The sequence below is a fragment of the Mus caroli genome, chromosome 6, assembly GCF_900094665.2.
Source record: "Mus caroli chromosome 6, CAROLI_EIJ_v1.1, whole genome shotgun sequence".
Taxonomy (NCBI): Eukaryota; Metazoa; Chordata; class Mammalia; order Rodentia; family Muridae; genus Mus; species Mus caroli.
Window position 1 is genome coordinate 108,822,829 of NC_034575.1, and position 26,098 is coordinate 108,848,926.

A 26,098-nucleotide genomic window follows, 5' to 3' on the forward strand; every position below is an offset into this window, starting at 1 on the left:
TGCACTAAGATTTGCATTAGTGTCTCAGCTAGAGTTACAGCTGTGAGATTTGGGGATAAAGGCTCATGAGCTGTGCACTGGGATTTGGGGAACGTTTTGGGGCATCTTCCTGGGGTTAGGCAGTGGCCAACCTTGAGCACGTGGGACGTGTGTTTTGTCAGCCTTCTCCGGGAGTTGATGGGTGGAGAATGTGGTTATCCAGCCCCGTGGGTATGGTCAAGAGCTATAGCCAGGTACCCATTCTGATCACCCCAGACAGGTCTGGCTTTTTGGAAGTTCCTAGAATAGCTCTTAATTCCTCAGAAAGCTCTGCTGTATGGTGAACTGTGTGTGTGGCCTCCAGCTACCTTTAGAACCTTCTGTCATATGGTCGGAGCTCCTGCTGTTTTACTGCTGGGAGCAAGATTTCCCTTGGTTTTCAAGCATGCTCCCTGCCTTGCTGAGGCTTCTTTCCCCCTCTTCTCATGGGTCATAGTCATACATAGATTTACAGCATTGTTTCATTTCATTGTTCCAATAATGTTTAAGTAAAATGTAAACTTTACCATATAGATGAAGTAAATTCTAATTTTGAACATTTGGCATACAGGTGAACATTTATTCTTAAAGCGGTAGGAGAGTGCTGGGAGTTGCCGAGGAGGCTGAGGCGGGTGTGAGTTCTTGCTCAGGAGAAGGAAAGCACAGGGGTCAGGCCTGTCCGTGGTTACTTGTCAGCTGGCGCCTCTGAAAAGCAAGAGATCAAGTCGGTCTTCTAGTACAATCTTGCATGTCATCAAAAGTGACTTTCCTTACCATGGTATGCTAGAGGCAAGCATGTCGTGATGGGTGGGTGGGTGTTACTGGCCTTGGATTTGGAAGATGGCATTTGAGTGTGCTCTTGGATGAGTGTCCTTGTGTCCCCAAGTCTTGCTTTCTGATCTGAATCGTGACGTATGTGAGGAAGTGCTTAGGGAAAGAATGCAACTTGTTCTTGAGATCTTTGCTTTCTCTATCGTGGAGACTCTTGGGTATCCTTTTCACAAAGTCGGGGTGTACTGAAGACCAGGGGTGCTGCTCAGTGCTAGTGTGCTTGTTCAGAATGCATGAGGCCTTGGTCCTCATCCCAGCACTACACAAAAAACCCTAAGATCCTTATGTGTCTGCTGGCGTTTTCAGTGCTACTGTGGCACAGATTCCCGAAGTGAAGTTGTACTGTAAAGATGCTTTAAAGCCAGATAATTTGAAATGCTGGAGATAGGCCTTGGCACAGCCTCACAGTTAGAGGACTGAGGCTCAGATGGTGCCTGACAGCTCGCTAACACAATCCCTGGAACACAGGGCTGTGGAAGATGGACCTGGCGATCCAGCTCTCCTGGGTTGCTACACACCCAGCTCAGCACCCTTCCCCACAGATAGTCAGGAAGATTAGAACCTCAGGAGTGGGGCTAAGGGAGAAAATTTGTATCATTCATAAAATAGGTTAAGCTCCATTTCGGATTGACTCACCTTTGACCTCTTCCCAGAGGATATCCTGAAGAAACTTGCCCAGGGCCCGGCCATGCTGCTGGTACTGAGCTCCTGACAGCTTGATGCCAACATCGAAGGGAGCATTGAACTAGAAAGTAGGGTTGGGAGGTCCTTAGGCCTCATCTTGTCTCCCCAGTCTCCCCAGGGAGGCTGTGCCATGTTAGCCATCTGGGTATCTGAGTGATTTGTGAATGTGAATCTTAGAGCCAGGAGAGTGTGCTAACTGGTCTAGTACTCTCCCTGTCCCCAGAGAGACTGTGACTCCCTGGTCACAAACAGAGGTGATAGCCAAGGATTTAGGAAGTAGGATTCTTCCTGAATTCTGCCCAGCTCCCCAAGTCCTCAGTTAACATGGGCACTGACTGTTAGGCTGCTAGGCACCAGATAGACTAGGCTTCTACAGCAGATGGTAGCCAGTTCCTTTGTAGTTTGTTTTGGCCTCCAGGAAATACAAGTAGGGAGCAGTATGGATGTGTGTGCTCGAGCTATGCCTTTTTTTCATGGACCTAGTGGGCCCTTCTAACCTACCTTAGCAAATGCTAATTTTTTCTTCTCACACTCCATTGTTCAGGGCAAGCTGGTCAGATCATCTAACTGCCAGAAGTGGCGACATTCCAGGTTCTTACACAACATGGAAAAGTGCCCTTTTCTTTGAATCAGGGCGCATGTGTTTAGTGGGTACAGGTGGTTGGCATTCTGCCTCTAGACCTGATTTTGGAGGGGGAAAAAAAAACTTGGGAAAGAGGTGGAGACTCAGGTGGGAGGGTAAGCAGGGTCACATTCTGTGTCCAGTGTGCTACAGCCCTGCGCATCTGCCATGTGCCCTGTACTCACTTTGCAGGCCACATGTTTGGTTTCTGTTGAGTATCACAGAAACTAGGAAATGCTGTTAATCCTAGCCGTGTGTGTGTGTGTGTGTGTGTGTGTGTGTGTGTGTGTGTGTGTGTGCGCGCGTGTGCTCCTGGGTTGTCTCATAAGACTGTGTTAGTGAAGGAGCCTTGATGAGTCAGGAAGTAGTTTTTTTTAAGTGTCAAATTTCCTGTGGAGCAAGGGTTTGAGAAGGTGCCTAGGCTCCAGAGAGGGTCAGAGAGCAGGCGTTTAGTGATCTTAGCATTTGTCCTTGATCAGAGAGGAAGGTAGGAGAAGGAGTGTAGCAAACCCTGACCTGATGGCCTTGGCCAAGGGAGTTGATCTTTCAACTTGTGTTTCTTATCTGCAAAATTCAACAAGTGATGCCAGCTTACTTAGCTCACGGGGTCTTGTTAGAGAAGTGGTCCATGATAAAGGTATAGAACAGGCTGGGGTGTGGTCCCTGGCAGAGCACTTGCTTAGCAATTGTGAAGCCCTGGCTTGTGTCTCCTGCTTCCCAGCTTATCATGGTTGCCATGTTTGAAGATGAAGTTGTTGCATGCAGACATAGAGTATAGGGACTGGCACTGTCAAGTGCTGCTTCCATTTCCCAGGAGAATCCTAGATGAGCTGCTGAGAGGCACCTATGGTCCCTTTAGTCCCTTCTCCCAATCCAAAGCTGTTTGTGTTTTTCCTTAGCCCATCTAAGGTTTTTCAGAGCAAGCCCAGCTCCATTAGGCCATACGAGGGCTGGCCAGCCTAGCCTGCACTAGCCCTCCTACCTCTCCATCACCAGGGCAGGCCTGAGAGGTCCTGGGACAAACAAGGCATTCTTCTGTTTCTGTATCCATCAATGCTTCCTGGCTCCTGTGACCCCTCGAAATCTGTTTTGTTTTTGCTGTGCATGTCTGCTGCTCCCTTGCTACCCTTGAAACAGTTACCTCTTGGGATGGAGGCTCTGAGCCCCTTGAGGAGCTGTTAGTGCTGGACTCTAATCTTTGAGTAGCCTGAAAAGCCAGCATATGGCTTACCCTCCATACCCCAACCCTTTGCTGTTATAAGAACATGCTGGTGCCTGGGTACCAACCCTGATCTCCAGCTCCTCCTCTGTCTCTTCTGCTTGTCCTCTGTCCTCTGGGTGGAGCCAGCCTTCCAGAGCTCGTGGCTGCAGTTTAGCTGGTGGCTTCTTGGATTCCTTTTTCTGCTGGAAAGGAAAGGAGGGTTCTCATTCTCTCTCTCTCTCTCTCTCTCTCTCTCTCTCTCTCTCTCTCTCTCTCTCTCNCACACACACACACACACACACACACACACACACACACACACGGGTAGATGTGGGGGCTTAGGGAGGGAGACTGACTGACCTGGGCTTTCTGGTGCTCTGGGCTCAGGAAGCTGGAGCCTGCCATGGCCATGTCCATCCAGAGCATGCTGAGTAGCAGCAAACTGCAGATGGTGCCTGAAGACAGCATGGTCTTGGTGGTGAGGACAGATGACCTGGGGGAGAGAGGGTCTTCTGGTAGCCTACTTCATCTCCATGTTATGTGCCTTAGAATTTGCTCAGGCTAGAATCCAACAAGCTTCTAGAAGTAAGGATAGGACTGCTGGACGAAGCAAGGCTCTCTTGTCGCCATCTTTCAAGGGTGGGAGCTGAAGGCTGACCTCTGCCTTTTCAAACTGTGGAGGCAGACAGAGCCTGATGTGATGGAGGGTTGTCCATTTCAGTGTTGCTTGTCCCTTGCCCTCAGGAGCCTGATGACAGAGCTAATTAGGCTGACCAGTGAGCTCACTGACACTTAGAAAGTAAATGAGTGACCAGTGCTGAATAATTTAGACCCCGGTGAGCTTGCATGTTCATGCATACATATATACATATACATACACACACACACATATATAGACAGCAAAGAGAGCTTACCTGGAATGCCTGGGGATGTGGTGCCTGCTTGCTGGCTGCTCCTTATATAGGAAGCCTTGTGTTTGTTCACATCTGGTAGCCTCATCTCTTGAGGCTGTGTAGTTTGTGTGGGCAGTATTGCATTCCTTGGGAACTAAGTACTCTTTTTTTCCCCTCACTGTTGAAGAACAAACAGTGGAGGACAGGTGCCAGAGTCGGGACAGTTGGCTTGGGTGGGGCACCAGCTCCTGATTCTCCATGGTCCCTGTGTGGGCTTGGCCCTGGTGGTGGATTAGCAGCTGAGCTCTGAGGTCTTGCTTAGTTGTGGTATAACCTTGGCTTGCCTCCTTCCATGTGAGATGATGTTGCCACTAGGAGAACTTGAAGATTTTGTCCAATTTTGCCTTGCCACTGAGGCTGTTGGGGCTTCTGCACACTGGTCACATAGAGACCTGCTTCTGGGGTGTCCTCGAAAAAGGGTTGCACTGCCATCCCCAGGAGCAAGTGTCGGGGAAAGGTGCACCTGGTGGTTACACCTTACTGCTTGTCAGTGTCTTGCTTGGGTTTGCTGGTTGATTTTGTTTTGCACTGTTGGGCATAGTCCCTAGGGCCTTGTATTTGGTAGGCAGTTTTCACCGAGCCATTCTTCAAGCCCGTTCTGGTGTTTGTTAACCTGGCAGCTTTGCCTCTCTGTTCTCTGGCAGGTATCAAGGCTCTATCTAGCACAAGGAATGCCCATTGTGGAGATGCAGATGAGATAGACCTGGTATAGGAGTCCTGCAGTATAGCTTTGATGGGGACAGTCCTTTGGATACCTTCATGTCTTAAGAAAAATAGGAGCCGGGCGTGGTGGTGCATGCCTTTAATCCCAGCACTTGGGAGGCAGAGGCAGGCGGATTTCTGAGTTCGAGGCCAGCCTGGTCTACAAAGTGAGTTCCAGGACAGCCAGGGCTACACGGAAAAACCCTGTCTTGAAAAACCGGGGGAAAAAAAAAAAAGAAAAAAAAAAAAGAAAAATAGGACAGGGCAGTGTCAGAGGCAGGCCGACCAGAGTGTGAGGTAAGCCTGGTCTACTGAGTGAGGTCCAGGACAGCCAAAGCTAACAGAGAAACCCTGTCTCAAAAACAAAACAAAGAAATAGGATGGCTCAAGGGCCTATAGATGTCTTTCTGGGGCAGTGTAGGCTCCTGAAGCAGTTTTCTGACCTGCCCCTGTTGCCAACAGGACAAATGATTCAGAGCCCCATGGTATCCTCACCTACTGTGAAGTTTTGGAGGAGAATGGGCTCTTGTGGGATCTCTTGGTGCAGGTGAGGTGTGGGCTGGGTTGTAACTCCTGTGAGGAGAAAGACCATCTGGTAGAGGTAGCTGAAATTCTAACATCACTATATTCATAGGCCTGTCACCCACCAGAACTTAGAAACCATTTGGCCCTGGGGCCCAGGGTTCTAAAGGTGAGGTGTTGTGGAAACACTGCGGCTCTCCAGTCTGTGAGGACAGAAAGCCTGTGCATGGTGACCAGGCATCGGCTGAGATATGAGGCTTGTCCACTCAGCCGCTGTAAGCCTTTGGAGGCAGGAGGTGCTGGTGTTGATCTTAGATAAGACCACAAATGAACAAATACAGGTTGCTAACTATCTAGAGATAGCTGGAACTCTCTAGTCACATACCTTGCCATCCAGAGTAAAGGTTAGCAGGGAGGATGGTCTGGCGATGGAAGAATGGATGGAAAAGGCACCAGAAAGTATCTTAATGACCTGCCCGTAGCTATGGAAGAGGAGCTGGGAAATGTACCTTCATCCTGTCAATAGGAGCTGGGAGAGATTACATGGCTCTAGAAAGGACAACACCCCATTCTTAATAAAGCCAAGACCAAAACAGGTGGATGAAATTTCAATGTATGTCTTATTAGGGTTCTCTAGAGAAACAACGGACAGAATGAACATATGTATGTTCTATAGGGTTCTCTAGAGAAACAACTGACAGAATGAACATACATATATTAAGGGGAATTTAGTAGAGTGATTTATAGGCCAACAATGGGTGTCTCCTGACAAAAGGGCCAAGAATCCATTAGTTGTTCAGTCATGATGTGGGATGTCAGATGGTCTTTAGTCTACATTTGAATCCAGAAGTAGGTTTAACACCAGTGAGCAATGCTTTAGCCAAGGGATAGATGAACTGGACAGTGAGAGAGAGGGCAAGCAGGCAAAAAGTGAAAGCTTCCTTCTGTGTCCTTTTTATATGGGCTGCTATCAGAAGGTGTGGCCCAGATTTAGGGTGAGTATTCTCACCTTAAATGATTCAATCCAGAAAAATCCCTCACAGGTGTGCCTCGCTGCTTGGGTTTTAGTTGACTATAGATGTAGTAGTCATGTTGACAACCAAGATTATTTACCTAACACATATATGACCATATTTAACTGTTAGGTCCAAAGTATTTTGTTTTAATGTGTGATTAACAACAAGTTGTTACTGAACTCTTACAGTGTTTAAGTCCAGTGGGTATTTTGTTCTGAGCCTGCTCTAAGTAGTGTCCAGGCTTCTGTGCCTGCAGTGCTGTTGAAGGATCCTGCTGGCACTCTGCGGTCTCCTTTCAAAGCCCAGCATATCCCACTGGCTTTCCTGCCCTTCTTCCATCGTAGAACTGTAGCCCCAGCCCTTCTGTCTTTATTGTCTCTGCAACAGTGTTTGCCCTCAGCCTAATGGTGACCCAGGGCCTGACACTGCTCAAGTCTATTGTGCTCAGATCCCACCTTGCCATCCTCACAAATCTGGTTCTTTCCCTTTCCAGGTCTCCTAGTGCTCGCTGGGCACTGGTAAGCATTCTGAGTTGCTGGTTATCTAGCATCAGGGTCTCAGTGCTAGTTAGGCCTGCAGGGCCCTGGCCTCGAATTGCTACTAGTGCCGGCCCAGGCTAAAGCATGCTGGCATTTGGGAGAGTGCTCATAAGCATAGGATTCTCAAGTCTCATCCTTAGACCTGATACCAAAGGTCTTCAGTGTAGCCCTGGAAACTATTTCAACAAGTGTCCTCAGTAATTGTTTTGTTGTTATAAAAAAAGATCTTTTTTCCTTTTTAGATTTTTATTATTTTTAATTATGTAGGTGTGGGTGTGTACTTGTGGGTGCAGATGCCTGTGGAAGCTAGAGATGATAGAACAAGATTTACCTATGGGCTTTAGAGGTGTCAACATTATTCAAGTTCTCCAAGACCTTGCACTGAATCGTAATTACCACAGGTGACTGCCTGGTCTGGAGTCATGAGTAGTTACTGCCTTCTGAGTGCATTTGCAATTACTATCTGGGTATGCCATTTGCACAGGGAAGACTTTCTTTACTAATTTTCAAAGTTAGGATTGACTCAACATGAGCTCATAAATTAATGTACATGGCAGCTTTTCACCTTATCCATTCTGTCCAGTGCTTTTTTAATTGACTGGATGCTTTTGAAATGATCCCAGTTTTGAATAACTTTCTGTTCCACTGAGAACCTTCAAGTACATTGTGTGCATTTCCTTCTCAGACCCAAAATCAAACATGTATCTAAGAAGCATTGGTTTTCTTTAGTGGGAAGTGTATGTATGTACAAAATGGTGGAGGTCATAGGTTAGCAATAGGTGTCTTCTTCAATTGCTCTATAGTTTATTTACTGAGGCAGCCTCTCTGACTGAATTGATAACTTAAAATTCAGTCTGTCTTGCTGGTCAGCTTCTCTGGGCCTCACATCTTGGGCGTTAGGATTTCAGGTGTGGTGCTGCCAGATTTTATGGAAATGCTGGGATTCTCAGGCTTTTGTGGCAAAATCTTTTAACTATAAAGCAGTCTGTGCCTGGGAACCAGTTTTGAAACTGTATCAGGTATATTGTTCTTTTTTTTTCTTTGTTTTTTTTCGAGGTAGGGTTTTTCTGTATCTGTATAGCCTTGGCTGTCCTGGAACTCACTCTGTAGACCATGCTGGCCTGGAACTCAGAAATCCGCCTTCCTCTGCCTCCCAAGTGCTGGGATTAAAGGCGTGTGCTACCATGCCCAGCTAGGTGTATTGTTCTGAGGCTTCCTTCCTTCTAATCTCCTTTGCACTGAGATTAGAAGTGCAAAATTTAAAACTGCATTTTGTGTGTTTATGTGTATGGGCATACAGCACGTGGAAGTTACATCTTATGAGAGTCAGTTCTCCTTCCACAGATGAGTTTGAAACCCAGGAATCAAACTCAGGTTCTAAGATTTGTCAGCGATGCCTTAACCTGCTGATCCATCTTGCCAGCCCAGAAAAATGCTAGGCTGGAGAGATGGCTCCTGGTTAAGAGTTAGTAATGCTCTTACAGAGGACCTGAATTCAGTTCCCGGTATCCATGTTGCATGGCTGGAAACCACTGTGACTCCAGCTCCCGGGAATCAAATGCCCTTTTCTGGCCTTGTATTCAGGGCTACATAATTGAAACACAGACATGGGAGATCCAACCCCGACCTGCTGAGTTTCATTTTGTATGTGTTGGAGGTTTAAGGTCCATAGGTTGTTTTATGAGTATTGTAGGAGCAGATACTTAACTGGATAGAATGTGATAGAAGGATGGTTCCTATGTTCTGTAAATTTCCTGAGTTCTCTTTGTTCTGTTACTGAATGAGGATTGAGATATCAGACTAAAATTGTAGGTGGTTTCTTTGCAGTGACTGGAAATTCCTGTTAGTGTAGTCACATCTTGGATTGTTAAGTCTTCCCAAATTGACCCCTTTATCCTGTTCTGGTGTCTCTGATGGCATTTCTCTGTCTAAAGCCTCTTCTATTTGACAGAAACAGATACTTGGTTCTTTCCTTTTGGTTGCTATCTAATACCTGTTTTCAGTATTCTTATTACTTCTTCCCTTTGTATTTAAGGTGGAGCTAATGAAGTCTGGCCTTATTCATTTAGAGATCAGCCTCATTACATAGCCTGGCTATCTTCCTGCCTTAGTTGGGATTCTGGCATGTGCTACTGGTGATTGTTTCCTTCTCTTCTCCCTCCTTCCTTCGTTTTCTTCTCCTCCCTCCTCTTCCTTCTTGTTTTGTGTGGGGAGACAGGGACAATTTCTTGCTGTTGTTTTCAGGCTTACTTGAACTGCTAGACTCAATTGATCCTTCCAAGGCCTCGTTCTGAGTAGCTGTAATTATTGATGTATGTCACTGTATCCAGCTACGTGGCTTGCTATTGTGTGTGTGTGTGTAGGTTGGTATAGGTATGTATACAGACTAGAGACTGGCATCAAATGCTTCCCTTATTTGCTCCCTCCTCACAGTTTTATCTTTTATTATGTGTATGCATGTATGTCTGTGTATGGTTTTGTGCACTTGTGTGCAGGTACCTATGGAGGCCAGAAGAGGGTGTTAAATTCCCTGGTGCTGGAGTTACAGGAGCTGTCTGATGTGGGTGCTTGGGAAGAGAACTCTGGTCCTCTGCAAGAGCAGTGTGTGCTCTTAACCACTGAGATCTCTCTCTAGCCCTTCACCTTATTTTTGACACTGAACCTATAGTTTGCCAGTTTGGCTAGATTGGCTGCTTAACATGTCCTTAGGATACTCCTCTCTCCATCTTCCCAGGTTTTTAAGTAGGTGCTGTCAATTATTAAGAGAGTATCTCACTGGCCTTGAAATTACTATGAAATGGCTTGGACCCTTGATCCTTCTACCTCTGTCTCCTGAATGCTGGGATTACAGGTAAGTGCCTGTGACCATACCAAACTAGAACATTGATATCTTGAATGTTCACCAAAGACTTCTTATCAGCTTATAGTCCTAATGAGGGGATATATCCTTAAGGAAGATATTGGGGGCCTGCCTCTATTCTATTGCTTCTCCCTGCCGTGAGGTGAGCAGGCTTCTTCCTTAGCCACAAGTGCCCACCATGATGTAATAAACCATAGCCAAAGAAGGGACGAAACAGACTTGGAAAACTGAGCTAAAGAAATTCTCTGGTTAGTTAGGGCATTTATTATAGTAACAGAAAGCTAACATCTTTATTTTTAAGATTTTTTTTTTAGCAGATAGGAATTTGTTTTCTTTAATCAGATATTCTTTGCTTTGTATGATTTCTGATGAAAAGTCGGCTGTTCTTTTATGTGTGCTTGTGAATGTAGAATGTCTCTAACTGCTGCTGTAACACTCTGAATGTACCCAATTGTTGTGGAGCCTTAGGGTTTTAATTGTAAGTAAGGAGAAATATTTGGCTGTCTCTTCAAGTTTCATCCCTGTACTTTTACTCTCCAGCTATCCCCAGGCTAGACCATGTGGTTATTTCCCCACAGGCCACATCAGTGATTCTCAATCTCCTTTTCTTGTACTTGTTTGGTTCCTTCTGATAAGTTAAAATTCATACATCTTTCTAACTGTATTGTCTAATCTGTGTACTCCCCACCAGGGTATATTCTAGAAATTCCACTTGCTGAGTTTAAGTATTTTTCTCAGTATGTTCACTTCCTTTTACATCCTTGAAAATATAATAGCTATTTTTAAAGTCCTTAGTTGCTAGTTCTGTGGTTTAATTTTTTAAAATAGTATTGCTTTCTGTATTCTAGGCTAGCGTGGAACTCATTTACAGTCCTGCCTGTGTACACTCCATCTACCTTTTTCCTGTGTCCGAGTTTGGACCCCAAGTCCTCACAAATGCTAGGGAAGTGTTTTACCACTGAGCCAAGCCCAGGCGTGTATATTTTCCACTCTTCATTGAGCCATATTGTCCTCCTTTTTGTACACCATGCCTTACACCTGGAAGCAGGACATGCTGGGGTTTGAGGCTGCGTTTCTTTATATTTTCAACCTGTAGGTAATGATCCCTTGTGGGGAGGGAGTTGTGTGTGTTGCATATCAGATATTTGTGATTCATAACAGTAGCAAAATTAGTTATGAAGTAGCTACAAAATCATTGTATGGTTGTGGGTCACAACATGAACTGTTAAAGGGTTGCAGCATGAAGAAGGTTTAGAACCACTGCTCTAAAGAATGTTAGGCTTTTTCATACTGTGAAACTACTATAGATTACTCTGGTTTTTGTCAAGGCAGTTTGGCTTCAAGAACAAACCTAAAGTGGATGTGATGGTACATATCTTTAATCCCAGCACTCACCAGGCAGAGGAAGGCTAATAAGTTCAAGGCCATCTTTGTCTACATGTTTATTCAGCTCCAGGATAGCCAAAACTACACAGACCCTGTCTCAAGACAAGAAAAGCAAATTTTAAAGTTAACTGTAGGTGCTTGAGACAGGATAGCAATATGTAGCTCTGTCTGCCCTAGAAATCATTACTGTAGACAAGGCTGGTCTTGAATTTGTGGCAGTCCTCCTGCCTCTGCCTCCCAAGTGCTGGCATTACAAGTATGCCCACCATGCCTATCATCTTTCTTAGAACTTTCCCCAGTGTAGTAGTAGTATGTTGTTCCACTGACTACTCTCCTGGGTGTGTGGACTCCAGAGATGGAACTACCCTTCCAATCCTGAGCTCTTAGGGTCATAATTTACCATACCACCTCATCTGGTCCTGAGAGGCATAACTACACAGAGTCCCTTATTGCTGTGTGATGCATCATATCACTGTTGAAAACAGCAAGTAGCATAGGAAGCCAGGCTTGTCCTCAGGCTGACAAACTTCCATGCAGACTGAGCTGAGCAGCAGAAGAAAGGTCCTTCCAGCCTTCTTTTTCTCATGCACATCATGGAAGAAAGGAAGTTGTGGTTTTCATGTAATTTCTGGAGGGCCTGGGTTCTGTGGAGTGACTTGGGAGACCTTGGGAAGGTCCTGGCATCTCATTTCAGTTCAGCTGTTAACATGTTACAGCAAAACAAGAAGTCTAGTTTATGAAAAGTAAGAGATAAATGGAGCACAATGGGGCATTTGGGGTTCTCCTGAGGTGACCTTGGTATCTACCTGAAGGTTTGGTGTGAGCATATATACTTACGTTGTGGATGAGAAATAACAGTACCCCTCTCTCTGGTTCTGTAGCAGGTAAGACCAAGTTTGGGGTGACGTAGGCTAGAACTAATCCTCGCTTTCTCCTTACCAAGTAGGTAAGTCCTCTATCTCTTCTGCCAAATACTTATCTGAAATACAGTGTGAAGGGCTACTAAAACAGCTGGCTTCAGTAGGTGGTAGCTGCTTTAGTGACTGCTAATTCAGGTGAGGGTTCCAAGACCTCTGCTGGGAGGAGGTACATGGCTCAAGGTCAGTTAGCATCAGAACTTTGGCTTCCCATAGCATTGTGTTAGAATGCCCAGGGCTGGGCTAACATTCCTTGCCTGGCATCTGGTTGGTCACCTGTATGCACGTGTTAGCACCTCACTGTCATCAATCCCATCCCATGGGAGTAGGGATACCTAGAGGAGGGACTATTTCCCCCTTGCAGGTGGAGCTCCTGATTTCATATTGGATGGGGCCTGGAACATGGCCTACACAGATGTTTGCAGTAGCACAATTTGGGTAGATGCACTCACTGTGTGGGGTGACAGTAAAGTTTCTATGCAATATGATTTTATTAGCTTGGAAACAGTCTGAAACAAAAGATAGTTAAAAATGGCCAAAAATATTTAAAAATAATAGTCATTTGTTCCTTACATGAATACTTTCAGCTGGACATTAAATTATTAAACATATGGAATCCCAGTAAGGCAGGTGAACACCCAGTGTTGCATGTGTGGGCACTCCTGGGTGTGGAATCTCGGTAGCACTGGGACTCCTCTTCCCAGTTGTTTGGAGGTTGTTCCAGAATAGGTAACAGGAAGGCCAGGCTGTCTGTGCTGTCACTGCTCGTTCTGTTGGCCCTCTGTGATGGAGGCTGACCCAGAACCCTGGCCCTTGTTGACATCACTGATGCACACCCACTGTCCATCCACCGACTCTTTCCACAGGGTCACCTGCAAGTTAGCACACAAAAGTCACAGATCTGTGCCTGTTCTGCTGCTCTTCAGCCACATCCTCAGTGTAAACACAGGCCAAGGGAAAAGCATTTAACTCCCGCTACACTTCTCAAAATGCAGGGAAAGGACTGATCCTTGTTCCATAGGAACACCCTCTAACTAGAGTGACAGTGAGAGAGGAAGTATGTGGCCGAGAGAGTGTCACCCACCAAGTGTAACGGCTCAAGTTAGGACACTGTTATATGAGGGACCATTGTAGAGCAATCAGCTGAAAAGGCCTATTCCTGGAAAGAAACTGAGTAGGTGTTCTCTGCCCTGTGGCTCCTCAGAAGAGCACATGCCTTGTGTAGCTCACCTGAACCTGCTACAGAAGCAGAATCCTTATTGCATACATAGGGTGAGAAATGGCCTGAGACATTTCCTAAAAAGGAAAGCCATTATGCTAAATGAGATAAGCTAGCCACAAAGGGACATAAAGTAGAGTGGGTAGTGAAGGAAGCTAGTTAATGGGCGTGGAGTTTGTTTTTACAAGCTGAAGAATTCTGAAGATCAGCCGCACAGCGTCACACAGCACTTAAAGTCTATTTTACCAGTTCCAGAAAATACAGAGGTATTCCCTAGTCTCCTTTTCTGCCCTTTGTTGGTCTTTCCATTGGTTACTTGGCTTGTGTCAGAAGTAGGAGGTGGTAAAAGTTCTGTGAACTATCCTGATGCTTAGGAAAGAGCCCCAGGCTCTCCTTGCAGAGGTCAGGCTACACTGCAGCTATGCAAGTCCTGTTGTGTGTCAGCCCTCAGAGGGTTGGAGTACCCAAACTATGGTTCAGATCTCCCTCTATGATGGAGCCACTTACCATACATGCCAGCAAGTGAGAACCACTAGGGCCCATATGCTACAGCCCTATCCCCCAATGGGGTATACCTTATTGTCTCCACCTGACACAGCCAGGATGTTGGCAGTGATGGACCAGCTCACGTGCCACACAACATCATTGAACTTGTGTAGGAGTTTAGGTGACCACATATTGCCTGAGGCATCGTCACAGGTCCAAATAAACACTCGACCATCCTAGGGAAAGAGATACATCAGGAGATGGGGGTACAAGCATTCTCCCCAGGGGAAGTTATCTGTACCAGCAGAGGAGGAGGAAGCCACACTAAAGAGTCTGTTCCCATGTCTTGCTTCTGACCCTTTCACCCTGAACACATCTCACAAATCGGCTGGGGGCCTGGATTCTGTGGTTTCAGGGATGAATCCAGGGAACTACTGTAAACAGTCTGTTTTTCTTCCTGGCTGACTAGTGTGTCTCATGTGAACAGGGACAATCATCTTACAAATGAACAAACAAGAATGTCCAATAAAAACACTAATGGACCTGAAATCCTTGTCTCTTATTTCTCATCCCAGTGATGACAGGAAATAAGGGAAGGATGACTAGTACATAGACCCAAGGCACCTCCATTCCTCCTACATGAGGGTCAGGAGGGACCAAAGCTTGACACTATTCTCAAGCCACATCNGACTCATCTCACTGTACGCTGGCCCTACAGGATCCTTCTATTCTCTGTCCAAGTCTAAAGGTGCCTACTACCCACCTTTCCCTCTGGGCAGACTGGAAGGAATGAACTCTAGTGTGAAAATAGGGGATGGGCCTGACCTGAGAGCAGCTGGCAATGGTGCTGGTGGGCAAGCCAATGGAGGGGGCCCAGGCAACGTCTCGGACCCAGTCGCTGTGTGCCTCTAGCTTCTGCTCCTCCTTCCACTGGCCATCCTCCTCTTCCCTGCAGAGGAAATCAGAGCAGGAACAGTGGTTGGCTGGTCATTTCCACCTTGGGTAAAGGGGTCACCTTTCATGTTTTCTTCAATGAGACCAATGAGTAGAATTCTGCTTAGCTTATCAGTCTGCCCCTATGGTCTCCAGGAAATGCCCTTTCATCCATAGCTCCAAAGTTTGGGGAATACTAAAGTGCTTAGAAAAAGAGCAAGATGTTTGTTTTAAAAAGGAAGTCCTGACAGACTTTACTGGCAGGAAGAAAGATGATCTTATCTTGCTTTTTGTACACAGTAGCTGAGCAATGACAGGCAGCAGAAGAGATGTCCACACAACTCACTGACCTCCATAGCTTGATGAGGTTGTCACAGCCACCTGATGCAAACTTCTTGATGTAATTGGGTTTCTGCCCTGATGGTTGGTCTATAAGGCTTCCAGGCACAACTGCTGGGGCCCAACTGACAGCATTACAGCCAATCTGCAGAAGGGAACCTGTGGTGATGCTATGTTCTTGCATAGCAATAAAATACGTTTTTCCATGCACTCATGGTGATTTCCCTCTAATTGTCAGGACTTGGGTTACAGCACATAGATAATGTGATGAGCAATAATCAGGCACTGATGTAATACCAGCATGGGAGGCAGGACAAGGGGACATGGGACAGCAAGATTGTTGACCTGCCAACAAACCTAGCCAAATCCACTTAAGATTCAGTAAGAGATCCTGTCTCAAATGTGAAGAGCAACAATGCAAGACATCTGATGCCGACCTTGGGCCTATACATTCATCCGCATATACCTGTACTAACAAGTACATACTAAGTAGGGGTTAGCCTTAAAGGCAAATATTACACCAACAGACTACTCAGTAAAAACCCTAAGGATCAGAAAGGCATACTGACAGAAAATGACAGGACTACAGTGCAGAATCAAGAGAGAAATGAGTATAATCCAAGGGGACTTGGCCTCAAAGCTCGCACTTTGTGAATGGTGGAGAGTCCTGTACCAGAGGGAGGGAGAAAGACTACTCTCAGAGCACATACCATTAGAAACAGCAGACATGCAAATGAGGAACAGCAAAGAAACAATACAGTGAGTCATCAAGCCACAAAGCTAGAAAAGGCACACTAAGGAGGGCTTAAACGCAGGGCAGTGGTGGCACACACCTTTTAATCCCAGCACTTGGGAGGCAGAGGCAGGAGGATTTCTGAGTTCGAGGCCAGCCTGGTCTACAAAGTGAGTGCCAGGACAGTCAGGGCTATACAGAGAAACCCTGTCTCGGAAAAAAAAAAAAATTGGAGGGCTTAAACTAGATGGCTTTTCATGGTAGCTCTGACTGTGTTTCACTTTCTTTTTTCTTCTTGGCAACAGGATTTAGCTATGTAGCTGGGTTTGGTTGGTCTACGCTTGAGCTTTCCTTCTTTCTACCTCAGTTTCCCAATGTAAATAATCTTACCTTACCAAATAAGACACAGACTAGGCCTGGGAAGATGGCTCAGTACTTGTTAAACCTGAATTTGGACCCCTAGAACACACATTAAAAAATAGGCATGAGCCTGGCATGGTGGCATACGCCTTCAATCCCCACACTCAGGAGGCAGAGGCAGGTCTATCTGTGAATTGGGGCCATCCTAGCCTACAAATCGAGTTCCAGGGCTACACAGAGAAACCCTTTGAGAAACAACAGAAACTCCAACCAGGCATAGTAATGTGCACTTGCCCAGCTCTGCACTAGGAGGGCAGAGAGAGAGAGGAGGAGCCCTGAAGCTCACTGGCCAGATAGTCTATCCGGATTAGTGAGCTTTGGTCTCGGTGGGAGTCTGTCTCAACACAGAAGGTGCACAGTGACAGGCATCAGACATTGATCTGCCTCCATGGGTATGACCATGTATGCGTGCATACTCTACATACACACAGATGGGCGAACTTTGAACAAGAACCAACAGTATGCTTGATGTAACTCACCTTAGCACCAGACACAGTCATTAAAAATGAAAGGTTAAGAAATCAGGCAAAGCTGGGCGTGGTGGCGCACGCCTTTAATCCCAGCACTCGGGAGGCAGAGGCAGGCGGATTTCTGAGTTCGAGGCCAGCCTGGTCTACAAAGTGAGCTCCAGGACAGCCAGGGCTATACAGAGAAACCCTGTCTCGAAAAACAAAACAAAAAAAACAAAAAAACAAAAACAAAAAAAAAACCAAACAAACAAAAAAAGAAATCAGACAAACAGAATTGAAACCAGGCAATAATAGTCTGATACGAAGGTCACATGATCTATTGATATGAAAAGAGGGCCTCAGATACATAGTGGTAGCAAATTCAAAAGTCTGAAATAATGTCATATTTCTGATAAAAAATGGACCAAGTCTGGAAATCAACAGCAAGAGAAACTGCAGAAATTACACCCGGAGACCGAGATGGCTAATCCTCACTATCGACTTGATTTAGAATCATCTTGGACACAAACAACTAGGGATGTCTACAAGGACATTTCCAGAACACTCAACTGAAGCGGCAGCATTCCAAGGGCTTAGGATCATGGGCTGCATAAAAAGGAGAAAGTAAGCTGAACATTAGCCCCCCAAAACTTCCCCTCTCCTTCCTGACTGCTACTGATGCCATGTGACACCTGTCTCACCAGTTGACAGGCTCTGTCCAACTATGCCAAAATAAGCCTTGCCTTTCTAGAGTTTTTGCCAGAGATTTTGCCACAGCAAAGAGAAAAATATATGTGTGTGTATTATAGTTTTGAACAATAAATTGCTAAAGAAATTAAGTGGGAAATAAAATGTATTTTTTGTGTTGGTTTGTTTGCTTTTGAGACATAGTTTCTTTGTGTAGTCCTGGCTGTCTTAGAACTCCTTCTACGGACCAGGCTGGCCTCAAACTTGGAGATCCGCTTGCCTCTGCTCCCCAAATGCTGCAATTAAAGGTGTGAGCTGCAATTGCCCAGCTTGAGAAAATGTCTTAAATGAAATAAATGTAAATGGAAAAATACCAAAAGCATATGAAACCTAAGTAGTACATTAAGTGGAAAAATAGCAAAAGCAGTACGAAGAGGGAGCTTTACAACACGGAGATCCTGCAGCCAGACAACACAACTCTGTTCCAGGGAATCCAATGACTGTGGCCTCCAAAGGCACCGTACTCGCTAGGTGTAGACACACCTAGCTAAAACCAACTGCTAAAATGCCAACGGTACACGAAACCATGTCCAGTTACTCAAGAAATTAAAAACACACACAAAGGGGCCATCAAGAAAACAGCCGCAAACTCCAGGGTGGATGAGGTGGGAGAAAGATGCTTATAGAGGGCTGGCAGCAATGCTGAGGGTGGTGAGGTTGTAAGTTAGTGCAGCCACTACAGAAAAGAACTCTACAGGATCCTGCTCTACAGATCCTGGATGTATACCCAAAGGACTCTTACTCAGCACGGCACCGGAATAATTCACCCATCCACGTTTACCACAATTCAAAGCAGCTATGATCTGGAGCCCTGTGTACACCATCAAAGAAAACAGCCTAGACACACAGTGGAGTTTCTGTTCTGCCTCGGGAGAATGAAAGTATTTCATCTGCAGAATAATAGATGGACTGGGAGATCACCATGTTAAGTGAAACAAGCCTGACTCAGACAACTATCATATTTTCTCTCATATACAGAATATAGGCATTAAAAAACCACGACATGGTAATATTGACAAAAGACTATTTGGGAAGAGGAAGTAGATTATCTGGAGGAGGAGGAGGATACAAGAGAGGGTAACGGGTGAATATGATAGAACTACAGGATATGCATGCATGAAAATGTCCAAACTTGTAATTTTACACAATGCATATACACTAATAGAAAATGCAGAAAGGCAAACATGAAATTGTCAGATGACCCAACTGTTTCATAGGAAGATACATTCCTAAAGGTAGGGGATTAGAAACATAAACATAAACCCATAAACATTCATAGCAACATTTACTAATAATTGCCTCTGCCTCTCAAGTGTTGAAATTAAAGGAGTCTGCCACCATGCCCATCCATTTGTCCTTTTATGTGTGCGTGTTTTTGAGAAATACAGGACACCCAGTTGAGTCTCCACTTTACACTGTGCTTTCTGGCCTATTTCATATCAAAGGTCCAAGGATCAGAAAGCACAGGAACTAGATATCTAGGCCAGTCTTTAAAACTCACTGAGTTCTGGGGACCCACAGGGCTTGTCAGCCTCAGGCTTCTGTAGTCAGGTGGCTGGTCAAAGTACCCCTATGCCTCTGTCCCCAACCTGGGTCTTAGTAGTAGAAACCAGTGCCACCTCTGCCGTGGGCTGAGAAGGTGGCTCCAGCAAGTCTAACCTATAACCCTTCCCAGCCACTGCTCAGCCAGGACACCCACTCTCCTAGGTGCACAGAAGACTTTAATACAGCAGTTGCTCTCTCTTTCATGCAAAAGGGAGGGGCTGGACTCACCGTGTGAGCATTATTAATCTTCTTCACTTCCCACTGGCCTTCCCCTGTATAGGTCAGCAGTGAGATGGCCCCATCTGAACTCCCACAGGCCAGGATCAGGCCATAGTCATGAGGGGCCCAGCAAACAGAGTTCACTGTGGAAAGGAGATACAGTGAGAAGGTTTTCATCCTATATCTACTACTGTGCTAAATTCTTAGAAAAATCACAGGGATTGCCAGCAGCCTTTTGACATTTGGCCAAATGAGGACAAATTAACACCTAACAGCATTTGTCTGTCTTCACAAAGCAAGGAGGAGGGGCACTCTGAGATTCAAGGCTGAGCCTTGGAAAGCCTCACTGTTCTTACTAAACTTCTTTCTCTGGACTGGCTTTAGGTCTTGGGGACTGACCTCTGCTGTGAATAGACTAGTGAAAAAGCCAACAAATGTCCAAAGGATGGACAACAAGAGAAGGGTCTGGGATGTGAGCAGAGCCGGGGCTTTTCCCACCCATAAGACCTTCCTACGCCCTTGCCAACTCTACATACCTGAGGAGTCGTGTCCTGAGTGCTCATGGGTCTTCTCCCAAGTGCCGTTTTCCTCCTTCCAGATGATGACTTTCCGGTCATAGGAACAGGAGGCCAGGATATTGCCATACATGGGGTGGGCCCAGGCCACTTGCCACACTGGCCCCTCATGTCTGTAAGGGAGGGAGTCAGGCTGCTCAGAGGGTCAGGGGACACACAGTACCAGTTCCCTCTGGAGAGACAACACAATGTTCCCATTGTCTTAGTTTTTTGAGGCAGGGCCTTCTACTCAGGTTAGCCTTGAGCTTGTGATTCTCCCAGATGTGCCACCACACTTAAATTTGGTTTGTGTTTTACTAGGTTTAGAATGAGAACGCTGCATCTTGAAATGATTTACTTAACATTATATTGCCTCTTTGCCAAAACCAAGTAACAAGTAGCAGGTCTAACAACGTGTAATTTCAAAGTTATAATGAGCACAAACGATATTCTCAGACAACTACATGTAAGATGAAAACACGTCTGACTTTTCTTGGTGACATAGTGACAGGTCTACAGTCATTACCGGAGTTTCCAGCCTACATCCAAAATAGAAGGAAATGGTAAATTTAGAGTCATGTAAATAAGTGTGATTGTCTTCTCTGTCCCAGTTTGCCAAACTTGTCACCCTATTCACAGAACTTTAGCAGACCCAGGTACCCAGGTAAGGAACCTATACTATGTCAAAACCTCTGATGGAAAACAGAGATATGACCTTGAAAATGAGCCAAGGCCCCAAGGGCTAGAGGGCGAGAGAAAAGCAAACGTCTTTTAAATAATCCCTGGCCATCTATCTGCTACGGGCAAACAGAACAAGAGGATGTGTAAAGTTTGTCTTATGGGCCCAGCGAGATGGCCTAGTGGGTAAAGCCCTTGCTGTGTCTGCCAGAGTTCAATCCCTGGAAGCCATGGAAAGGTAGGAGAGAACTCCACAAAATTGTCTTTAGGTGAAATGCATAAATGTGTGCAGGTTGGTACTGTAGTGCTTATTGCTTCTGAACATGGCAGTGTTGCCCACATCAAAGATACTGAGGATGGGCCCTGGTTAGAGTCAGGATTATCCCATCTGAGGTTAAGCAGGGGAGGGCTTCAAGAGACAAAGTGCCTCACTTCCCAGGTCTCCTGGTGATAGAACTGGGGATCATACTTGAATGTATCTGTGGCCTTACCAGCACCTCTGCTAAGGGCAGAGGCATCTGGGCTCCAAGCATCCTCACTGCTGAATGTACTCTGGGATTGCTGGGAATCTGTGCTCTCCCCTTTCCTCCCAGGTCTCCTCAGAGGAGGGCAACACTGTCATGTTCAGAAGCAATAAGCACTACAGTACCAACCTGCACACATTTATGCATTTCACCTAAAGACAATTTTGTGGAGTTCTCTTCTTCTACCTTTCCATGGCTTCCAGGGATTGAACTCTGGCAGACACAGAGGATCCAGCTACCCCGCGGCCTTCACCATGCATGTTTACACTTACCCTCTGAGGTCTGCAATGAGGATCTGCCCTCCATTCCGCACATCGAAAATTTTGACGGACCTATCCGAGGAGCAGGTTGCTAGGCGGGTACCGTAGTAGTCCATCTGTGCATCATGCTGCAAGGGGAGGACAGCTAGAGAAGCCTGCAGGACGCATGGCTAACCCCCAAGCCAGGGCCTAGTGTAGAGCTGAATCAGGCTTCAGGGATAGTCAGCTGTCACCTAGAGCAGTCACAACCTCTCAAAGGAAGTACGGTATGGACCTTAACGTCCCTTTGTCACCTCTCGACTCAAGGAAAAGGATTCTTCTGGAAGGTCACCTTCCCACTGGGTCAGGCCTCGCTCTCCTGGTAAGTAGGCTTGCAGGCCCATTTAAAAACCCTTTTTGGGCTGGACTGATGGCTCAGTGGTTAAGAGCACTGACTGCTCTTCCAGAAGTCCTCAGTTCAATTCCCAGCAACCACATGGTGGCTCACAACCATCTGATACCCATCTAATGAGATCTGATACCCTCTTCTGGTGTGTCTGAAGACAGCTATAGTGTACTCATATATAATAAATAACTAAATCTTTTTTAAAAAAAAAGATTTTTTTTTTTCAGCAGAGTACTATCCTACTGGTTAGTAAGGCATAGTATCTAAGAAGGAAATTCTATCTCCTTAGCTTATCTGTTATACAACCCTTGGGAAATTTGCTTATTTCTTTAACCTTCAGTTTCCATATCTTAAGAAGGATCTACGGAGCACAATGGCTTCACGGGTCCTTGAAGGGCGTGATGACAAGTTTAGAGTGCACCCACATGTCTCTAACTACTATAATGTCTCATCTGATCCTCAGGAGGAAACCAGGGTGGGTGACTGGCAGGGATGCCTAGACTGGATCTTACTGCCTCTGGGTCCATGCCAGTTCCAGCCAAGTGGTCTCACAGCTAGACCACTCACCACCAAACCCAGCAAGATACACAGGTTTTCACCAGAACCCCAAAGCAAGTGCCGGTGGTCAGCTGTGGAGGCCAGGGACCTCACAGGAAAGACAGACCACCAGGCCTGGGCTCTGCTCAGAGGCTGCCTGCATTGTTAGGCTCCAGGAAGCAGGCTGAGTTTTTCAGTTAGAGACTTCAACCTCTGGACCTTCCCTAGCAGCTCAACTCTGTGCCCTGTGTTGGCTATCAAGAAACGCCCAAGAGGCCCAAGGGCCTGGTGTGGGTGACTCTCTGGGGTAGAGAAGTGTTATTGGCCTCTGCCCTATGCTTTCACTGTGGCTGCCAGACTTCTTACTCTCCTTCCCTAACTCCCTTTCAATAGAGCTAAGAAATAGCCTTAGGAGAAAGACAAGTGGGAAGATGAATGATTGTCAAACCTCTGCAGCTTTACTCTCAGAGCAGGGTGCTGTGCTGGCCATGAAGGGCCTGAACTGTACAGCAGAACCAGGCTCTCATAGCAAAGATAAGCCACTGTCAAAAACCTGCCAGCTCAGAGGACAGTCAGTCACGTAGGAAGTGATTAAAGCCCAGAGGTTTATGGTCTGCCTGGGCACTAATATCCAGTCAACGCCCACTGAGGGGAATGGCCATGCGCAGGCCCAGGAGAAGGGCCATGGGTACTTACAATCATGTCCTCATGAGAGGTGTCCACAGTGTTAATTACTGATACCTAGAACCAAAGACACTCTGTGAATTCGCTGTCAGCAGCCACCACAGCCATCTCATTAAAGCACCAACTGTTTCTAAAGTTCTTGCGGGCATTCACTCACTCATTCATTCACTAGCATGCTCATTCTATAAACGCTTTCTTTTTATTTTTCGTGTGACTGGCTCTCATTATGTAGTTCAGTCTGGCGTTGAACTCAGTATCCTCCTGCCTCAGCCTCCCAAATGCCAGGATTACATATGTGCATTTTTACTTCCGGCTGAGGATCTTCTTGGCATTAAGCCCCGTGTAAAGGACTGCACAGTGTGGAGCGGCAGCTCTTGCCTGAGAGGAGCTCACGTGTGAACAACCTACCAGTAGCCACATCAGCCATACTGTGGTTTGTGTGGGCAGAAAGAGCCCAGGATGAAGGGGATACACAGCTGCCTTAAGGAATGAAAACCTTGTTGCTCAGAGAGAAGATATGATCCAAGCAGGAAAGGTTAGCATGGGCAAAGACAGTCTTAGTCAGTGGGACCAGGCAGGAACAGAGTTCACGTTCCCTTTCTGCATGGCAAGCGATTCTGATGGCCCAGACAGTTTACGTGGAACAAGTTATATAATTCAAGACAAGGATTTGACTTTAGTTACCTCTGAGGCTACTCTCTGGCCTACTATGAACCGTGAAAGGCCCATCTAGTTTTTCACCTTGCGGGACCCAGATCTGATAGTCTGTAGAGGCCAAAAACAGTTGTGATGGACACCAGTGATTTCCCCATTTGTTTTAAATCAGCCTCCCTTGATCCCCAACTAGCTAAACTCTTACATACACAACAGCCATGGGCAGCTATAGAACTTTATGCTACTTCTCTGCTAGAGAAGGTAAGCTCCTTGAAACTATCTGTAGCTTTGATGCATTCGCTGTCTGTCTTAGTACATAGGTCTAGCTGCCTAGAACTCACTGCATAGACCAGGCTGCCTCCAGCCCTGGGATTTACCTGCTTCTGCCTTCTTGAGTGCTCGGATTAAAGGCAGGTACCACCACACACCTCAGCTTTGAATCTCTTTAAGTTATTTAGCACAATGTTTTTTTTTACAGATAGAAAGAACTTAGTAACTACCTACTAAATTAATAAAAGAGCAAACACACATTTTTTTTCTTCTCTTATCTACTATTAAATTCTTGGGAGAGAAAAGTGGATTGAAAAGGTGGCTTCCATTTGAGACTGACATTTCTCACCATTTCCAACAAGTCACCTTTTCCAGTGCAAACTTTGCAATTACAAAGCCTGACTCCTCAAGGCAGATCCTTAACACTCTGGAGGATCAAGAGGGTGGATTAAGAATTCTCCAACAGCCTGGGCTATTTCTCAGAAAGGTAGACCCTGGGAGAGTATATGGCGGCAAGACATTTAGAAGGCACACACTGAATAAGTAAGTGTGTTTCCTTGAGAATCCTAAATGCTCTGAAAAGTGCCTGCAAAGATTAAAGAAAAAGGAATAGCACCTGCCTGGAGACAATGGCATTTTCCCATGAGCATTGGAGAGGCACCAGGAGCAATCAATTATAGTCAACAGAAAAACTAAGCAATTTAAGGTGGCAGTGAAGAAAATACCCTTACCAAAACCACACTGCTGGCAACAAGCTTATCTACTAACCCTCTAACCCCCTCCCCCAACACACACCAATATAAGGTGGGGGATGTGACCAAGAATCCCCACAATCCCAACTGGTTCAAGGAAAAGTAATTTTCTATTGTTGACCCACAGGACCTTGGAAAGCTGGCATCCTTATGACCATTCTTAACCAGCAGCCATGGGTTATGATCCACACTTTGGGATGCTATGTATTTTAAAGCTCTTGGAGCAGTCCTCCGGAGCATCTTATAAGGACACTTAGGCACTTGCTGGAACACAGTAAGAAGCAGCACTCAAAACAATTCAGCTCATCAGAATCACACCAGGTACAAACTTAGAATGAACCTGTGTATGAGTCTCCAACTTGGCAACAGAAAAGCCAAAGGCCAACAGAAGGAGGCAGCTCCTTGCACCACTGCGCCAACCAGGGTCTAAGACTTCCAGAGTTTCATTCCCTTAGTATTATGGTGAGTGGTGAAGACATATCACAGAGACCATGTAAATTCAAAAATAAGAAACAGAAATAAAAAGCTGAGACGATGCCCTGGAGTCACTCAGCTAGGCCTGCCATCAGTTTCCCGAAGGGACCATCACACATGGGAGTCCTGTGTCCAAGCAACTGATCCCTCCACCTCCTTTGCCGAGGTAGTGGGTGGCAGGACGAATGATTAGGAGAATTTGGATCTTAGCTTGCCACTGCCTAGCCCAAGTGTTGATGATAGCAGCATCTGCTCCGCAGGCTACGCGCAGGCAGAGGATGTGAGCGATCGTGGGAACGCACTAAGGGCTTGTTAGGCAGTAGATCCTATGATAGCTTTGGCTGTTTTTCCAATTCTGGAGGACAAGACACGAGATGGGCAGGAGGCGGGCTCGCAGCCCGGGCCTATGAGTTCCGGAAAGCCCAGTGGCCTTGCCTTAAACTCCCGCTCCGAGACCCAGAGAGAGGCAGGACACGCAAACCTTGAGGACGTAGAGGTGGTTTGTCCCAAAGCCACGACTATCGCAGGGATCGCAACACTTACCATAGCTGCAGCAGCGGCGACCCACGGCCTTGGACGTGGCAGCTCAGAACGTTTCACTTCCGGCGCCGGCCCGCAGCCGGCAGGCTGTCACCCAGGAGCTTCCGGTCAGCAACACACTCGACTCACACAAAGGTTCCGCGTCTTCTGGATCCTTGGCCCCGCCCTCCTGCAGTTCTGCCTTTATCTTGGCTACTGTTGGGCTCTGGTTGCTGTGGCGACCCTAATCCAGGGATTTTATGATTTGAAGCAGTCACTAGCAGGTTTTTTATTTAGACTAAGTTTTTCTGGTTCCTGATATGCATACATAAAATGACTAGTCATTACAGCTTCACCCTCCTTTTCTGCGGGTTCTGGGTCCCGCTGGCTTATCATGACCATCGTAAAGGTTAATTTCTCAAGTAGACTGGGCTAGTGCTTTGTTAGGTCTTGCTTAAGTTTCTTT

The 26,098-nt window shown here is 46.2% G+C and overlaps 3 protein-coding genes across 3 annotated transcripts in view; 1 reads left to right on the top strand and 2 right to left on the bottom strand.

Annotated features, from left to right (window-relative positions):
* Tatdn2 (TatD DNase domain containing 2) overlaps nucleotides 1–12,662 on the top strand; it is a 32,614-nt gene extending 19,952 nt beyond the window's left edge. The window contains exon 9 of the mRNA XM_021164757.2: nucleotides 12,216–12,662. The gene's annotated coding sequence lies outside the window, so the exon portion shown is untranslated. The remainder of the gene's footprint in view (nucleotides 1–12,215) is intronic.
* Ghrl (ghrelin and obestatin prepropeptide) lies at nucleotides 704–3,897 on the bottom strand. The gene is made up of 4 exons (XM_029478241.1): nucleotides 3,717–3,897; nucleotides 3,443–3,559; nucleotides 1,486–1,594; nucleotides 704–723 (listed from the first exon to the last, which is right to left on the bottom strand). The coding sequence occupies exons 1-4, from the start codon at nucleotides 3,822–3,824 to the stop codon at nucleotides 704–706; spliced, it is 354 nt and encodes a 117-aa protein (XP_029334101.1). The 5' UTR covers nucleotides 3,825–3,897.
* A 61-nt stretch (nucleotides 12,663–12,723) lies between the features above and the next one.
* Sec13 (SEC13 homolog, nuclear pore and COPII coat complex component) lies at nucleotides 12,724–25,741 on the bottom strand. Its single transcript, XM_021164580.2, has 9 exons — nucleotides 25,657–25,741; nucleotides 22,976–23,020; nucleotides 21,370–21,485; nucleotides 19,878–20,029; nucleotides 19,351–19,484; nucleotides 15,240–15,373; nucleotides 14,782–14,905; nucleotides 14,046–14,192; nucleotides 12,724–13,123 (listed from the first exon to the last, which is right to left on the bottom strand). The coding sequence occupies exons 1-9, from the start codon at nucleotides 25,657–25,659 to the stop codon at nucleotides 13,010–13,012; spliced, it is 969 nt and encodes a 322-aa protein (XP_021020239.1). The 5' UTR covers nucleotides 25,660–25,741; the 3' UTR covers nucleotides 12,724–13,009.
* Between the last annotated feature and the right edge of the window lie 357 nt (nucleotides 25,742–26,098).

Bases quoted from the DNA above. Each gene is read 5' to 3' on its own strand.
- Ghrl (XM_029478241.1), bottom strand. From the start codon at position 3,824: ATGCTGTCTTCAGGCACCATCTGCAGTTTGCTGCTACTCAGCATGCTC. The intron at 3,560-3,716 runs GTCAGTCAGTCT...TTTCCTTTCCAG, and splicing joins CAGAGCACCAGAAAGCCCAG to CAGAAAAAGGAATCCAAGAA. The intron at 724-1,485 runs GTGAGTCAATCC...CTTGCTTTTCAG, and splicing joins CCTCTGGGAAGAGGTCAAAG to AGGCGCCAGCTGACAAGTAA.
- Sec13 (XM_021164580.2), bottom strand. The intron at 20,030-21,369 runs GTAAGTGTAAAC...CCTCCCTTACAG, and splicing joins CTCATTGCAGACCTCAGAGG to ACATGAGGGGCCAGTGTGGC. The intron at 14,193-14,781 runs GTCAGGCCCATC...CTCTTTCCCTAG, and splicing joins CCATTGCCAGCTGCTCTCAG to GATGGTCGAGTGTTTATTTG.